This window comes from Pseudorasbora parva, chromosome 19 (genome assembly GCF_024679245.1).
Source record: "Pseudorasbora parva isolate DD20220531a chromosome 19, ASM2467924v1, whole genome shotgun sequence".
In the NCBI taxonomy this organism is placed as follows: Eukaryota; Metazoa; Chordata; class Actinopteri; order Cypriniformes; family Gobionidae; genus Pseudorasbora; species Pseudorasbora parva.
In genome coordinates this window covers 32,674,019-32,691,172 of record NC_090190.1, presented here as the reverse complement: position 1 = coordinate 32,691,172, position 17,154 = coordinate 32,674,019, and the positions used below count along the sequence as shown (strand labels likewise).

At 38.6% G+C, this 17,154-nt stretch overlaps 2 protein-coding genes across 5 annotated transcripts in view; one reads left to right on the top strand and one right to left on the bottom strand.

The window, feature by feature from the left end:
• cacng6a (calcium channel, voltage-dependent, gamma subunit 6a) overlaps positions 1-17,154 on the top strand; it is a 213,942-nt gene that overhangs the window by 33,222 nt on the left and 163,566 nt on the right. The window lies entirely within an intron of this gene.
• The window catches only part of clcn1a (chloride channel, voltage-sensitive 1a), a 42,574-nt gene that overhangs the window by 6,678 nt on the left and 18,742 nt on the right, over positions 1-17,154 (bottom strand). For both annotated transcript variants that reach the window (XM_067425833.1, XM_067425834.1), the window contains exons 5-21: positions 15,648-15,781; positions 15,440-15,517; positions 15,121-15,199; positions 12,220-12,345; positions 12,035-12,119; positions 11,122-11,223; positions 10,887-10,971; positions 8,862-9,017; positions 8,185-8,254; positions 6,327-6,437; positions 5,877-6,090; positions 3,218-3,351; positions 2,708-2,895; positions 2,488-2,569; positions 2,255-2,340; positions 1,825-1,869; positions 1,536-1,640 (exon numbers count right to left, since the gene is read on the bottom strand). In XM_067425833.1, coding sequence (XP_067281934.1) covers positions 1,536-1,640; positions 1,825-1,869; positions 2,255-2,340; positions 2,488-2,569; positions 2,708-2,895; positions 3,218-3,351; positions 5,877-6,090; positions 6,327-6,437; positions 8,185-8,254; positions 8,862-9,017; positions 10,887-10,971; positions 11,122-11,223; positions 12,035-12,119; positions 12,220-12,345; positions 15,121-15,199; positions 15,440-15,517; positions 15,648-15,781 — 1,880 coding nt within the window. The remainder of the gene's footprint in view (positions 1-1,535; positions 1,641-1,824; positions 1,870-2,254; positions 2,341-2,487; positions 2,570-2,707; positions 2,896-3,217; positions 3,352-5,876; positions 6,091-6,326; positions 6,438-8,184; positions 8,255-8,861; positions 9,018-10,886; positions 10,972-11,121; positions 11,224-12,034; positions 12,120-12,219; positions 12,346-15,120; positions 15,200-15,439; positions 15,518-15,647; positions 15,782-17,154) is intronic.

Here is a 17,154-nt window from a genome sequence, read left to right as displayed (position 1 = left end):
GTGAACATTATATCCGCGCGAGCTCAATTTTGAATCGACTTCTGACAGAAGAGCTGCACGATGAGTGTATCTTGTAGCACAGAGTGAAATCAGTATGTGCATTCACGATTTGAGGGAAATATACATTTAATCGCACGGACAGCGCGTCGAATGCCACCGTCGGTGTATTTGTGTTTGATTTTTAAAGGCGCGCGCGTCCAGTGCGAAGCTCAGTGCCCTTAAAGGGGCGATCGCTCAGCGCCGCGACACGTCTTTATAACACTAAGATTGAGCACCCCCATATTGCCAAAATGTTATGATCCTCGTTTCATAACACCCGCGAAGATTCGACCATGAGATCAGTGATCAAATCCGGTCCTGCATATCGATGCATCGAATCTTCGACTATTAGGGGTCACCCCTACTCACCAGACATGTCACCCATTGAGCATGTTTGGGATGCTCTGGATCCGTGAATACGACACCGTGTTCCAGTTCCTGACAATATTCAAAAACTTTGCACAGCCATTGAAGAGGACTGGACCAACATTCCACAGGCCACAATCTACAACCTGATAACCTTAATGCAAGGGAGATATGTTGCACTTTGTGAGGCAAATGGAGGTCACACCAGATACTGACTGGTTTGTGGTTTTTCCCAATAGGGGTTGCACCGACTAGTCGACTAATAAATGCATACTCCGAGAGCTCTCTACAAGACATGTTTGACTACCAAATGGATGCTCAAAATTGATAGAGAGAATGCACGCTTATTGTACACGTAAGTTAATCATAGCGCTAAACTGCGTGCGATTGCAACACACACACATAGCCTGATCACGCGGAGATCGCGCGCCTCACACAAAACCATTCAGTAGCGCAGAAATGTATTGTAAACACAGTTCTGGGATTTATCAATAAAATGGCTTAGAATCTGAATAGTTGTAGCATATATTTCTTGATAACTAAAACTTAATTCACACACAATTAATGCATTCATATACATGTAATCTTTATTGTGCTACTTTATCTGTATCTTATTCAGAACGAGCAAAAAATCTGTGAGAAATATAACGACCATAAGACAAAAAAACTGATACAAAAGCTGTTATGTAGGATTAATAACCTTATGGGCAGCGCTGTGTCATGTGCCATAGCTGTCCTGTGCACAAGAAGACCCGAGTTCGCGTCTCAGCTCAAGGTTTAGGTTTATTTGTTTATTAATAATGTCATCAGCGACTAGTCGACGTCGACTTTCATCACATAAATGTCGACTTCAAAAAATTGGAAGTCGTTCAACCCCTATTTCCCAATACAGTAAAACTGCAAATTTTTGCCGATGGCACACCTGTGCAATAATCACACTGTCTTATTAGCGTCTGGATATGCCACACCTGGTGGATGGATTATAGCGGCAAAGGAGAAGTGCTTACTAACACAGATTTAGACAGATTTGTGTAAATAGAAAGAGTCCTTTTGTGTACATAGAAAGAGTCATAGATCTTTGAGTTCAGCTAATTATCATTATAAAAATCATTTTGATGATGATCTCTCACCTTATGTAGTGATGTTCTTTCCACCAGCTGGAAGGGGGAGGGATCTATTCTGATCTGATCGATATCCAGAGGTTTGTCCATTTCCGTCTCCTCCCAGGCTTTGATCTATGCGAACCAGTCAGAACCAGTTTGTAACTCCAATCGTTATTTTATTTTAGCAATTCATTTGCATTTATATCTATATAGGAATTAAAACATCCAACAATATGCAGATCCTTAATGAATACAATTCCTCTTCATGCTTAAATGTCTAATAGGATTTTTTATTGAATTGTGGAATTGGTAATACCTGTTCTGGTGTCATTGTGTCAGTTAAAGGTGGAGGATAAGGCTCCTAGGTTAAAAAAAATGGCAAGATAATTGTATTATATTTGACACGGTGCATTTGTTCCAAGTATTCCAACTCATAAATAATTAAGAATGAGCATTTGCATATTGACACATTCTATGAAAGACTGCTCACTTTCCTTTAACCGTACATGTCCTTGAAAAACACTGATGAATATTGATGCAGACCATCAGCAATATATTTGCTTTTCTCATTTGATCAACCTTTCATAAAAATTGTATACATGCTGACAATAATTAATTTAGTGCACTCCAATTCAATTAATGGAACACACACATTCACGCATGTACGCACACACACACACACACACGCACCCACCCACACCCACACACAGGTTTTCATAAGGGACCCATAAACACAAACAATGTACCTGTTGCTGACCTTCTGTGTGTCTTTCTGAAGAGGACGAAAAGAAGTTACGTAAAATTCTCCCAAAAGACGGGGAAGGACCCTTAACTAGGCAAGAAGAGTAAGAGAGAAGGAAAAAATGAAAAAGACGGAAGGCAGATTAGGGGATGAGTATCACTTATATTGCCCCAAGACGCTTGTTCAATAGAAGTGCTTTTAAAAAGGATTGGTTAAGTTCTCTGGGGAGTTTCTCACCAGGAGACGTGTGATTGGTGGATGGTTCTGAAGGTTTGGGTTGAGGCAGAGGGCCGTTTCTTTCCTCTTGAACTGGTATCGTCTAAACACATACACAGAACTATAAGTATTGTCCTTTTGAAAAGGCATACAAAAGCAAAAATTCAGTGAAATCTTTTATATTTTCATGATGATGGATGGATGGATAGACAGATAAATAGGATCCTCTCTTTGCAGATACCTTATCATCTTCATTCTCCTCTTCTTCCTCATCAACAAAGGCAAAGGATTCCCAGCTGATTTTGGCACAAGGCACCTGACCTTGCGAGCTTTGTCCTTGCATCAGAATCCGCCTCTCTGCTGACAGCCACCAATCACAGAGAGCAAGAAGCTCAGACCTCTCAATGCTGCCCAATAGAATCATAGATTCTGTTGAAGGTGGAATGAGTTCAGAATCCAGTTACATATGAGCATTAAAATGATTTCAGACACTAGGGCTCTGTTTTAAAACCTATACTGTCGAGATGGGCCTTATTTGAAATTCTACAAAGCAGCAACTTCATGTTGCTACGCTAACAACATGAGGTTGATAGCTTAATCGTTTTCTGAAAAGAGCTTTAGGCTCTTTGAGTGGAACAAAATAAATAAAAAATACAGAGCTCACCTCTCTATATTGCATGCAGCTAGAAAAACATCATGTTGAGAGGTTCAATTAGAGTCAGGAAATTGTAGACACCCTGCATGATTTTACCTTTTGAGTCAACCAGTGGGAAGGTTTTTAGAGAAGTTGAGTCCAACAAATGCAGTACTTCTCTGTATGTGGAATGGGAACACAGAAACTTCACTTTCCTCACCATGATGTCCTCCACAAAGATATTATATTGGCTGAAAAACAGAAACAACAAGCGGTAAATCCACAGGGTGATGGTTTAAAGGGATACTTCACCGCTTTTTTATATTAAACTATGTTATTCCCTTAAAGGTGCACTATGCAACTTTCCATCCACTAGAGGTCGCCTATTCAAAACAAAGGCGTAGTTTGATGACGCCAAGTTTGAGCGCAGCATCTTGGGACATGTGGTCTTCACCTCACAGCCGGTGGAAAATAGGACTCGGGCAGAAATCACGTTCATGGATGCGGTTATTAACGTTACTGTAGTATGAAGCAGAGCAGGACCGAATGTTGTGGAGCTGAGCACGGCCGCAGGAGCAATTGTTACACAAATACCTGCCTCGCAGGCACCGGGACTTTTATTATGACGGGACACAGTTGCCGGGCGCCCGTATTTCCGCTTTTCAGGTCATGATTATATCAATCAGATCGTCACCGCACGTCAGAGCAGGCATGCACTCAGACGAGAGAGGTATGTATCAACTTGTTTTAGTTAAGGGAATAACAGTTTAATATGAAAAAGCGGTGAAGTATCCCTTTTAAAAGGTTATTAACTCTAAATCAGACATGGATCACAGAACTGTTCTGACAAAAAGAAAAACTATGCTTAACCCCTTGCTCTATGTAAGTTTTTGACTGCACTTAAGCATGAAAATACCATAATATGTTTGCACATATTTAGGAAATATGAGTTCACATACTTGTTTCCCCGAAAAAAAAACAATGCTACAGCCAGTTATTTAATTTGAAACCTGCATTCCGTGTCGAAATTTCTGTTTTTGTTTTGGTCTGTGCGATAACGCACGTTGCCAATATACACAGTAGTATTTAGACACCACAGGTTGTTAGTTGGTGAAAAACACAATGTATAACTGCCGTGGAACAAACTGGTTCAGAGATCGCAGATTATACCCGACCTAAAAAGCCTCAGCTTCCATCTAAAATCTCTATTAACAGGTGTATTAAAACGCAGATAAATCAACTTTACATTGTCAATTGTGCTCGTTCTTATTGCGTGTCCTCAAACTGGAGGAGGGCCAGGGCGAACAATATTTTGAATTTGGACTGCAGTTCCCATTTCAACAACTAGCTGTCATTCTTATATGCTGCACCTTTAACTGTTACTGTCCCACTAGCAGGATGCTTGGCACTCTTTTTTTAATTGCCTTTTTTATATGACACATTTTAGAAAGCATCATAATTTCATTTCATTTTATTCCAAAGCTTATGAACTCAAAATTTATCCTGTGAAAACCATTTTGAAATTAGATGTTGCGTTACTATGAAAACGGTACTCTAAATGTCTATAGCGGGCTCCTCCCCTAATGGGCGTCGTCACTCGTCAGGTTTCATATTAAAACATTTATTTGAACTACTTTATCATCAAAAGCAGATCTTTTCTAATCTTGACAAAATGCATATCGCCGGAAATGTCTGCGTCTCAAGGTTCCATATTTGGTGACTGTTTTGTGATAGAAGTGATATTTGACCGAAAATGTTTGTTAAAGGAGGACATCAGACTAATTCATTGGAATATGTGTGACACTTTTTTTGGTTCAACGTCTAAACTTTTTTTTCTTTTGGGATATCAACATCAAATTTGAAACACAACTTGGTTAGACTTATGGCTTTTATGTTAAAGTAATTTTAGAGTGAATTTTTTTGTAAAACATATATTTAACATAAAATAAAAAATATTTAGTACATTTGAGTTACAGTATTAAACTTCCAATTTCTTTTTTATACTTTGATTTTTTGAAGTACTTCAGCAATAATCTTCTGAGTGTCTTCTTTTAAACAAGACCAAAATAGGTTTATATTCCAAAGCATTTTTGAGTTACAACCATTTAATTTTGGATGATCAAAACAGAGGTTTACAGTAAAGCTTAATCCGAACAAATAATGCAATTAGCTGCGTATAGTTAGTATACCAAATAAATAGTGGTATTAAGTTTTAATCAGCATATTACTAATACAATATTAGGCCAAGAGTTTGTCCCATAATAGAGTGGTACATTACATTTATGTTTGTTGTCAGTATTCTAAGCATTGCACAATATATGTATCATATTGGCCAATTTTAAATTTTTATTTGGTATTAGTATGTATTAGTTGTGTTTGTGTATATTGTCTATGCACTTCATATTAATGTTAATAGTCTTTTTTTGTTTGCTTTTTTGGACTTTTAGTTTTAGAAATGTGTTGGGTCACTACTCTTTAAACCTGAAGCAGAACCACTGCTCTAGCAGACGCAGAGCGCATCCTTGATAAAGAGGAATGAATAACCCAAATCTAATGAGTGTAGAGCGGCTCAGTGTTAGCTGGAAGGGTGCCAAGGCTTCATGTTACCGCCCCTTGTTGACAAGTGTATTTACTAATAGCTCCCGCTGCTAATGAATCACAAGGACTTTGAGGTGCTGTCAGCACACGAGGGTGAGGGAACCTGGCTGTGTTGTTAGCCAAACTTGTTTGTCACATGCGTGGAGCCACAACGGTGCCGTTTGCGTTGTCTGCACACCTTATGTGGCCGAAGCCCAGTTCGGGGAGATAGGGCAGCTTCTTGACCTGGATGATGGAGTCATACAGTGACGGTTGAAGACCTTGAGCTACCATGTTGGCCAGTATGACTGCAACCATCATAGGAAGGATGTGAGAGATCTGACCAGTCAGCTCAAAGCAGATCACTGCTGTGGAAACGGTGTGAGTGACGGCTCCCGTCAGCGCTGCCGCACCTTCACGGTAAGAGAAAAGAATAGACCGATAAAGTAACAGGACAGAAAAAATGGAGTGCTATAAGACAGAGTCATGACAGGAGTGACATGATGAATGGAAGAGAGTATGGACACATGCAGTGGAAGATCAGAGACTAAGAGAAGATGGGAAACGAACAGGACTGACATTATCAACATAGTATGAGCAAACATTAGGTAATAGTGGTGGATCGGAAAAGGAGGAAAGGATGACTGACCAATGACAGCGTACCCTCCAGGGATGATGCGGTACAGTATTCCATCAAACAGGATACCGTGAGGAAAGAGAGTTGCCATGATCTCACCCACTAAACGACCAAATGCAGCACCTATAAGAGGAATGTCGGAGAATATATGAGCCCTGTGCATTATTGATAAAATAACATAAAACAGAACAAAATGTGGTTGGCTAAGGTTAATAATAAAGCTCATTTACATATTTACAGTGTGATCCAAAAGTCTACTAGTAAAATACTAGTACATTTTTTTCCCGTATTTTTCTAATGTAAAATATTTGTGTTACAATTTATTAATAGCATATCAAAAGAGTGAAGTTTGGAAAAAAATAAATAATAATTTGATAAATGACCTTGAAATGTTGCAGTTTATTTATTTAAAATAAGACAAGGTACATTAATCAACATTCATATACTATATTGCAAACAGTTTGGGGACGTCTGTCTTTACATACACATAAACTTTAATGACATCCCATTCTTAATCTCTAGGGTTTAATATAGAGTTGGCCCACCCTTTGCAGCTATAACAGCTTCATCTCTTCTGGGAAGGCTTTCCACAAGGATTAGGAATGTGTTTACCATCTGTCAGGCCATTCTTCTAAAAGTATATTTGTGGGTTCAGGCTGATGTTGGACGAGGAGGCCTGGCTCACAGTCTCCGCTCTAATTCATGTCAAAGGTATTCTGTTGGGTTGAGGATAGGACTCTGTGTAGGCCAGTCAAGTTTCTCCACACCAAACTCACTTATCCATGTCTTTATGGACCTTTCTTTGTGCACTGGTGTACAGTCATGTTGGAACAGGAATGGGCAATGCCCAAAATGTTTCCACAAAGTTTGGAGCATGAAATTCCCCAAAATGTCTTGGTATGCTGAAGCATGAAGAGTTCCTTTTACTGGAACTAAGTGGCCAAGCCCAACCCCTGAAAAAAAAAACCCTACACCATAATCCCCTCTCCACCAAACTTCACTCTTGGCATAATGCAGTCAGGCAAGTACCGTTCTCATGGCAACTACCAAACCCAGACTCTCCATCGGATTACCAGACAGAGAAGCGTGAGTCATCACTCCAGAGAAAACATCTCCACTGCTTTAGAGTCCAGTGGTGGCGTGCTTTACACCACTGCATCTGACAGTTTGCATTGCACTTGGTGATGTAAGGCTTAGATGTAGCTGCTTGGACATGGAAACCCATTCCATGAAGCTCTCTACACACCGTTCTTGAGCTAATCTGAAGTGCACACAAAGTTTGGAGGTCTGTAGCTGTAGCTAGTAGAAAGTTGGCGACTTCTGCACACTGTGCGCCTCAGCATGTGCTGACCCCGCTCTGTGATTTTACGTGGCCTAGCACTTTATGGCTGAGTTGTTGTTGTTTCCAATTGCTTCCACCTTTTTATAATACCACTTACAGCTGACCATAAAATATTCAGTAGTGAGGAAATTTCACAAATTATTGCACTGGTGAAAACCTATCACGGTACCCCGCTTGAATTCACTGAGCTCCTGAGAGCGACCCATTTTTTCACAAATGTTTGTAAAAGAAGTCTGCATGCCTAGGTGCTTTATCTTATACACCTGTGACCATGGAAGTGATTGGTTGGAAATGGAGAGGTGTCCCAATACTTTTGAAAATATAGTGTTCCTAAATGTTGCCCTTTGCCTGATGTTTAAAAAAACTTATGTTTAATGTTTATTTGTTTTTAAACATTCTTTTTTATTTCAAGTTTAAATTTATTTTAAATCTCTTTTTTTAGACCCTACAGTATGTTCAAGTGATCCTTAAATAAATCAGAATGAATACATAAATGGCAGTTATAAATAAATAATACCCAAGACCTACCCAATACGAAGACAGGCATGAAAGCTCCAGACGGGATGGGCATCGTTGTGGAAACTGCAGACATCCAGAACTGTGAGATGAATAATAATGTTTTCACACAATTGCCTTAATTCTAAAATCTCTGTCAGCACAAGCACAACCTGTCCGAGCCTAACCCAAGAACATGATGATTGCTTCATCAGCTTCAAACCTGACAGATGGAGGGAGATAATGACTGTTCTGGATAAAAGCAGGTTTTGTTGAAGTCATCTACTAGCTCCTGACATGATTACAAGTAATTGTCAGTGCATGATACTTTCTTAGTGTTTCAAAGTGAAAATTAATTTAGTAGCATTTTATTTTACAGTCATGTTTTTTGAACATCCTATGTACTTATTGTAGTAATGAACTAACTAGGTACTAACCTTTAACCTATCCCTAAACCTCATCTTAACCCATGTAGCTACCTTACACTACTCAGTACTTTTGTTGAGTACACTGTAGGTACATTGAAAGTGCACATAATGTAAAATAAAGTGCAATCATTACTTAAAGCTTGTTGGGTGGCTGTGGCACTTTATTCCAGACAAAGATAAAGTGTAAAAAACACATATTTAAAGAGAACAGAAGGACCTTGTGACATTGAAGAAAGATGATTGATGAAGGTCAATGTGAACAAGAGACTGAAAAGGACCAACCTTCATGATAAAGAAGAGAATAAGAATGACAAAGATGTTGACGTCAGGGTGAAACCACACAGCAGAGCGACCGAGACCAGGCGGGAGAGAGGAACCCCATATTTTAGTCCAGGTGAAGTTATCAAACAGAGAGTTAATGCACTCCCTGGGCATCAGCTGTGGAATAACACCAACAAATTCACATTTAAAAACCAAATCAAATAACATATTTCAAAACTCCAACCAAACTATGACACTATCAAGATGAAAGATGTCTGAATGAATGACCATTAACATTAGCGCAGTGGTTCTCAACCTTTGTGACTCCAAGGCCCACCATTCTCCACAACAATAACTGCTGTAATGGAAAGGTTTATTTTTAAAACTTATTTTAATTGGTGGACACTTCTAGTTTCTGTGCATTCAATGTCAAGATTCCAGAAAATTAAGAGTTGAATGTTCTTTAAACTTATTTTAACCTATGAACTTTCATATTTTTTTTCCAATTAAGGATAATGAATTTTTATTTTTTTTAAAGAAGAAAAAAGAAAAGAAAAAAGAAGGAGGATTCAAAATGTATACCTGACAAAATATTTTAGAGCTTGGTACAATCATGCCCATGGGAGTCCTGGTTCCCTTTCAAGTGGAACTCACCGCAGCCTCAGTGGCGCTGACGCAGTAGAAACTCTTTTGTGCTGGAGTTCCTTCAAGAGCATCTCTCAGCAGGATTGGCTCCAGCTACTTTAAAGATATGTGTGGGTGCTATTTCCGCTAGCCATGTGTCTTTGGACTGGGCCTCGGATGGGACCCCTTGGGTGTCTCAGTTTTGTGCCAGACGGTTGAAACCTATCTGGCGCTCGCGAGTTCCCTCCTGGGCCCTGGCATTGGTCCTAGGAGCTTTAACGTAAACCCCATTTGAGTCCTTGGAGTCGGTCTCAGAAAAAATGCTGACTCACAAATTGGCTCTATTATTAGCATTAACATTACTCAAGAGAGTAGTAGACCTTCATGCCCTTTTTAGTAGCCTCCCCCTGCTTTCGACTTTGCACCAGGTGATTTTGCACCAATTCTTTTGCACCCCTGGTTCTGGTATGCTTTGGTGGTCACCAAGTAGCATATCGTATGCCACACTGAATTTAAGATGCTATCATTCTATCCTATGAGGGGCACAAAATGGCTTCAATCTCTTGGGGTCTGGGCCACAAGGAGTGTAGCATCTTCCAAAGATCTTGCGCTTTTATAGGATGTTTATGCTGCAGCTCCGCACACTTTCATCAGGTTCTACAGTTTGGATATGGATTCAACCCCGGGAGCTAATAACCCCTGCAGGGTTGACTCAAGTCCAATCTACGCTCAATATGCATCTGGGTCTAAACACAGCCTTGTGGACAGGCTCTGTTACCAGCTCACCATGATGCAGCGTCTTGTTTCTCTCTGAGGAAACCGGGTTACATATGTAAATTAGATGTTCTTCAAAGAACTGTTGTTTAGGGGGTAAATTAAAATATGAAATAGATTGTTTTCTATATGTTGTTGCTTATTTTATGCTCGTTTTACCTTATTTTAAATCATCTAAGGCCATTTTGGAAGTTTGCTCACTGCATAAAATGCTTTTCTTACTTAGTATTTTTGTCTTGTTTCCAGTCAAAATTCCTAAAAATTCTTCCATTAAGACAAATTTACTAGACAAGTAAAAATTATTGTCTTTTTTTGGGGAAAAAATAACTCAAAATTAAGAGAGTTTTAAGATTATTTTGCTTCCCCACTGGCAGATTATTATTTTATTATTTTTATTATTTATTATTTCCCCCCAAAACAAAACAATTAATTTTGCTTGTCTAGTAAATTATTCTTGTTTTAAGAATTTTTAGATGTTTGGACTAGAAACAAGGCAAACACACTAAGTAAGAAAAGCATTTTTTGCAGTGCTGAGGCCCCCTAGTGGGCTTCGGGCCCCTGGTTGAGAACCACAGCATTATGATGGTCCTAATTATAAGAATGAACAAAACTGTCCTGTTAATTGTAAACAAATGTTTCTAATCTGACCTCTCCAGCCATGAACTGCCCAAAGCCTGGAGGGAATGTCAGTGTCGTAACCACTAATGTCACAACAGCAGGGAAAATCAGCCGGCTGAGAGAGAAAATGACACATATTCCAAGTATTTTGTTTGTTAGACACATTTAAAAAATTGTGATGAACTCTTAAAAAAGTATTGCAAACTCCTATAATAATGTTAAAGAAGTTAAAACTTGTCATTTAGTGATTTTTTTTTTCTCTTACTGTTTTGTTAGGAATCGTGTGAGGATGTTAGGTCTTCTCATGAACAGGACAACTTGACGGTTCAGGTAAACAAAGAAAGCTCCCAGAAACCCACAAGAAATCCTGCATGTAAAAATAAATCACACAAACACTATCACATTTACATTTCTAGAGATCCAAATACAAGAAAAATACAAGATTCTTTTTCAGTTTTATAATAAGACAAGATAATGAAATAGACAGATACATTGAAAGGGTTGCTGAATTGTTTCTGAGCCATATGAACACATTTATTTTGGAATATAATAGACTATAATAGAATAACATAATCAAAAATTTTAGCAAAAGATGATGTTTCAAAGAAAATCAAAGATAATACCAAATTAAAGTGTTGTGTGCTCAGGTCTACGAGTGTATCAAGGGTTACACACACACACACACACACACACACACACACACACACACACACACACACACACACACACACACACACACACACACACACACACACACACACACACACACACACACACACACACACACACACACACACACACACACACTTGTTTTTGTGACATATAGGGACATTCCATAGGTGTAATGGTTTTTACTGTACAAACCGTATTTTCTATCCCCCTACACTGCCCCTGCCCCTAAACCTATCACAGGAAACATTCTGCATTTTTACTTTCTAAAAAAAATTATTCTGTATGATTTATAAGTATTTTGAAAAGTGGGGACACGGCCAATGTCCTCATATTTCACCCTCTCTTTGTAATACCTATGTCCTACCCATGATATTATACACATTTGTGTCCTCATGTCACAAAAACATGCCCCCCCCCACACACACACACACAGTCACACGCGCGCACACACACACACAGGATTGTGCCCTCACCACGAACGGCATGCTTTCACCCCGCGCTCTCACCCAATAATGGCGAACGCTGGGAGCTCCTGCAGGTCAAAAGGAAAATCCATGCGGAAGTTGGTGCGAAAGAGAGCAGTGATGGTGACTGAAACAATATCAATGGAAGAGAAACGTCATCTCGTCTTACATATGATCATCTCAAGGCTGCTAAGACCTTCATTCAAGAATATTATTTAGTATCCCACCTGCATCCTTATTGAACACAGACAGCACTCTGAAAATAAAAGCACTGAATGTGGCAGCAAAATAGCCCCTCCAGTAGTTTCTCACAGCAAAATAGGTTGATGTAACTTCAATGCTAAACAAAACACCTGGAAAAACAAAAGACATCTTAAAATGGGTTACAGACATCTACAGCGGGGATTTTCTAAGTTTTTTGATGCCACTGACCACAGATAACGTTACCCGAGTGCCTTGGAGATTCTTCAATTTTTTAAGATGATAAAATATGAACACTACCGTTCAAAAGTTTGGGGTTCTAAGACTATTTTATGCCCACCATGCATGACACTGTGATGGCTCACCTAAATTTTCAGCATTATTACTCCAGTCTTCAGTGTCTCGTGATCCTTCAGAAATCATTCTAATATGCTGATTTAGTGCTTAAGTCATATTTTTTTCAAAAGTAATATTAAAGTTCAAAAGAACCGCATTTATTTAAAATATAAATATTTTGTACTAGTATAAAAGTCTTTACGGTCACTTTTGATCAATTTAATGCATCCTTGCTGAATAAAAGTATTACATTCATGGGTAACACTTTACATTAACAGGACATGAAGAATCACACATTAATACATTAAGATATGAACTAATCATGAACAAATGAGGAGCTAAATTAAGAATTAAGACATGAGTCATAAGGATCCATGCATGAATAACAGCAGCATTTATACATGTTAGTACATGTTTGGTAATTAATGCATTAATTAACAAGTATGGTAAACTAAATTAAACAGGCTCTCTAAGAAGGAATAACAAATATTGTGACTTTGAAATACATTTTCAAATGAATTATTGTCATCATTTAAACCATTTTTATCAGAAGCTTCATCATAAATATTACTGAAAGCCAAGATTAGTTTTTCACTACTTTCACTGATCATCTAAAGCTGCTATATTTTATCTCAAAAGGTCTGTTTTGGGATATCTTTCCCATTAAACTAAACCTACTGTGATTTATAACAGTTTCTGAGGAATCAGTCCCACAAAAATAACCAAACAGGAAACAATCAGTTAAGTCCTGAAGAGAGGGAAAGTCTGCTGGGATCCGTACAGTTCTCTCTCCACCCAGATATAGGCCATGTTGATACGGTACCTCCTTTCTCTTAACTGGGCTGAATACTAGTTACGGTATACTAGTTACATGTAAATTTTATAGTAAGTTTATGATAAATCATGAGCTGAATTTGGTAAGTAGTTAATTAGATTAATTTAAATACTCTCCTCCCATAAAATTTGCGTCTGAAAGGGAAACTCCTACAAATGCTTATGCAATAAGGTCAGCCCGCAAAAATAACCCTCTCCATGCCTTTTCAGCACAAATATTTCACTACTTGTCTTTAGTAAATTCGGACAGTATTTTTTGTATGCCAAAAGAGGGTTTGCACTGGCGCAAACTGTTAGTAAATCTGGTCATTAGTGTAAATAGCATCTATCATTATTTGCACCAAGTGTAGATAGAATCTATCCATATTGACACTTAAAGCAAATATATGGTTTAATTTAAATCAGGGCCGGCGCTAGCCATTTGGGTGCCCTAAGCACAAATTGAAATCTAATTGCAGTTTCACCAACAGATGTCGCCCTTGGCTGAACCTCTTGAAAATGACCGCATGCCATAGTACAACAACGAAAAATATTTATCAAAGCGGTCTAATTTGGCAAAATCACATCACGTTCAGTTGCAGGGTTTTTCTAAAGTTCACATTGAGGCAGATAGACATTGTATTGAAGCGAAGAAATTACAAAACGTTCTGCACTAATAGCTATATGCACATGTGACACATCTCTAACGTACGGCGAAAATTAGCTTTATTTGTCATTCAAATATGACGATGAGGACCCCAACGATTGACCTTCCTTTCCTTCTCAAACAAACTGCATCTTTAACAGCCCATGTTTCACAAATTCCCTGGACCCCATTCAAATAAAAGACTCAACATGCAGGGCTAAAAGCCCCGGATCTTTTGCACTCAGTGTTGCCAACTATTTTCCAAGGAAACTAGCTAAAGCCTGCCCAAAAAGTCACCCCAAAAACTCTGGCACCAGAGGGAGACTGGCACATAGATTCACCTTTTTCTCGACTAATTTGGTCTAGGCCTATATTACTTTTGTATTGCTTTTGTATATTAACATGCTTTTAGAAATATTGTATTTGTTATTTATACTAGTAGCCTATTGTGATGATTTTTTCACGACCCAGATTTTTTGGTGCCCCTCCCAAGCACTTGGTGCTCTACGCGCAGTGCGTGATGTGCGTGTGTGGAGCGCCGGCCCTCGTGTAAATAGCCCTTGCCAAAAAACTCCCTGACCCCAAACTTAGATTCATACTGTTTTGATGTTTTGACATTTTACTGGCAAACAAATGTGAATATCTAGTTCATTCATGAAACTATGGATGGCACAGGCTAATAGGTTCTTTACATGCAGTTAGCAAGCAATCGCATCATTACCAGATGGCACAAGCTGATTGGCTTTTGCTAATCCTGCAGCCAATGAGCTTAATCAACCGGTTCATTATTTAGTCTTGCAGCGTGCTATTAGAGCTCCTCTGAAATCCTCTACCTCCCCAGCTCCACTTGCCTAGATATGCTAGGGGATTTATATATATCTATTTATGCAGCAACAACATATCTTACATGCTTACAGCAAAGTGTCTGTGTATCTATTAGCAGCTGCAAGTCCACACTTGCTCTGCAGCAATAATCAATAGCAGCAGCACTGTATAGTAGATCTAATCTGTCAAGACCAAAAAATGAACACTGCCATATGTATTCAATGACATGCTGAAACTATTCAAAAAGTTGATTGAAATGCTGATTAAGAAAAAGCTAGCAAATGCCTTTTTGCACCATGTACTTTACCTCCAAGAGGGGTTCCAAAACAGCATCCAACCCCTACGGCACAACCCACTGTGAGGATGTCTGTATAACAATATGGGCTCTACTGACACAGAGGCATGCAAACAAAGGGAAGCAGACACAGTTGAGGGTACAAGTAGGGGGTAAGTGGAAATAATTCATGGTAATATAAATGCCCTGGATGATAAATCAGTACTGTCCTCAAAAATAATGTGCAGTAAAAAATACCCTGTCCTGCCCCCTGGTGATAAACGAGCATTCAGCATTTTATGAATGGAGATGCCAAAAATGCATCGCAGGATCTCCATGTTCTTCTGCTTACCTGATAGACTCCAGAGAAGAACGACATAAACTTGCTGAGCACAGCTGCACAGATACTGGCTATGTGGACAAAGGGACCCTAATGCATAAAAAAGGCATAGGTTGAAATGTTAGCATCAGAACAAATCACTGTGCATGTTTTAAATATGAAATGGCAAATTGTCCCCCTGTGTATGTTACATAAGACTGCAAAATCAAATGTGTCTCACCTCTTTGCCAACAGGCATACCACTGCCCAGGCCAGCAGTGAGTCCCACCACCTTCGCAATAAATGCCTTGAGTGTTAAATACTCCTTCAGCACAACACCTCTTAGAATGGTTTTCAACTCTGGAATACCAGAGCCTGAGAAAAAAAAAGAGTTAGTAGAGGAATGAAAAATGACAAAAAGTTATTTATAAAAAAAATCAATGTGAAAGGTCTGTGAACAAATTTAAATATGATAATGGTTGTAGATTACATACACTACTTTATATAAAATAGACAGATGAAACTTAATGTAATGCAGCTTTGTTTCCAAACCAATCAACACAAACCCAGAAATGTGTTTCAACTTATACTGGATATACTGGACTTTTTTCCATTTATATATAATTTTTTTAAATGTATAAAGTATTTTCTATGTATATATTTATCAAGGATAAATATTGTTCATTTGTTACATTTAAGCTCTTTTTCTCTTTCTTTTTCATGCTGACTTTAACCTTTTGACAAACAAATATGAAGTTTCAGTTTTACAAGATTAGAGAAACTCTCTCCCTGTAACCTGCATTAGCACCCCTGGTTGGAAATCATTGATCTGGATGTGTTGTTAAAATGATTGCATCGGGTGAACCAGCAGGTGGCGTTGTTGAGTGTGAAGCAATTACAGTAGATGAAAAAAAGAAAATATGTGGCTGGTATGTTTGAGAGGAACAGAATACAGTAAGGGTGCTTCCAAGAGGCGGACACATTTTATGTAGACACCTTAATAAAAAAACGTATTAAAGAGAGATTATATAAAGAGGCAAGATCCAAAATTAACTCACCAAGCACCTACTTCTCCTTCGGACAAGTAAATTGGTCATTCATTTGTCCAGAAAAAAGGTTAGATGTGTGTGTGTGTGTGTGTGTGTGTGTGTGTGTGTGTTGCAAATATAATTTATTCTGAAGCAATATTCTCACCAGTGTTCAATCAGCTTTGCCATATTTTAAATCTGCATATATTTAATAGGGCATTTTCCCCCTAATCTTAGGTTATGCTTCATGTTTCATTTTATATTCTTAAATTTGATATACATTAAATTAAAATAAGACACTATAGGGCTGTTACCAATAAAATGAAAATGTTGAAAAGTACATGAAACTAAGGAGCCGGATCTCACGAAAATGCGTATAAATAGTACGAGTTTGCAATCTCGTGGAATGTATACGCCAAAATGAGTTTTGGCGTGCGTATGGTACGCAGTTTTTCGCGTGCATATGATAAGCACTTTATGGCGTATTATACATACGAACCCCCCACCCCACCACCCTAAACCTACCCAAGAGCGTGTCAGCGTGTCATATGCACGCCATAAAGTGCGTATCATATGCACGCGAAAAACCGCGTACCATACGCACGCCAAAACTCATTTTAGCGTATACATTCCACGAGATTGCAAACTCGTACTATTTATACGCATGACCATGAGATCGTGTTGAACTAAACCACCAGTATGTGGCAGCAGGTGAGTCTT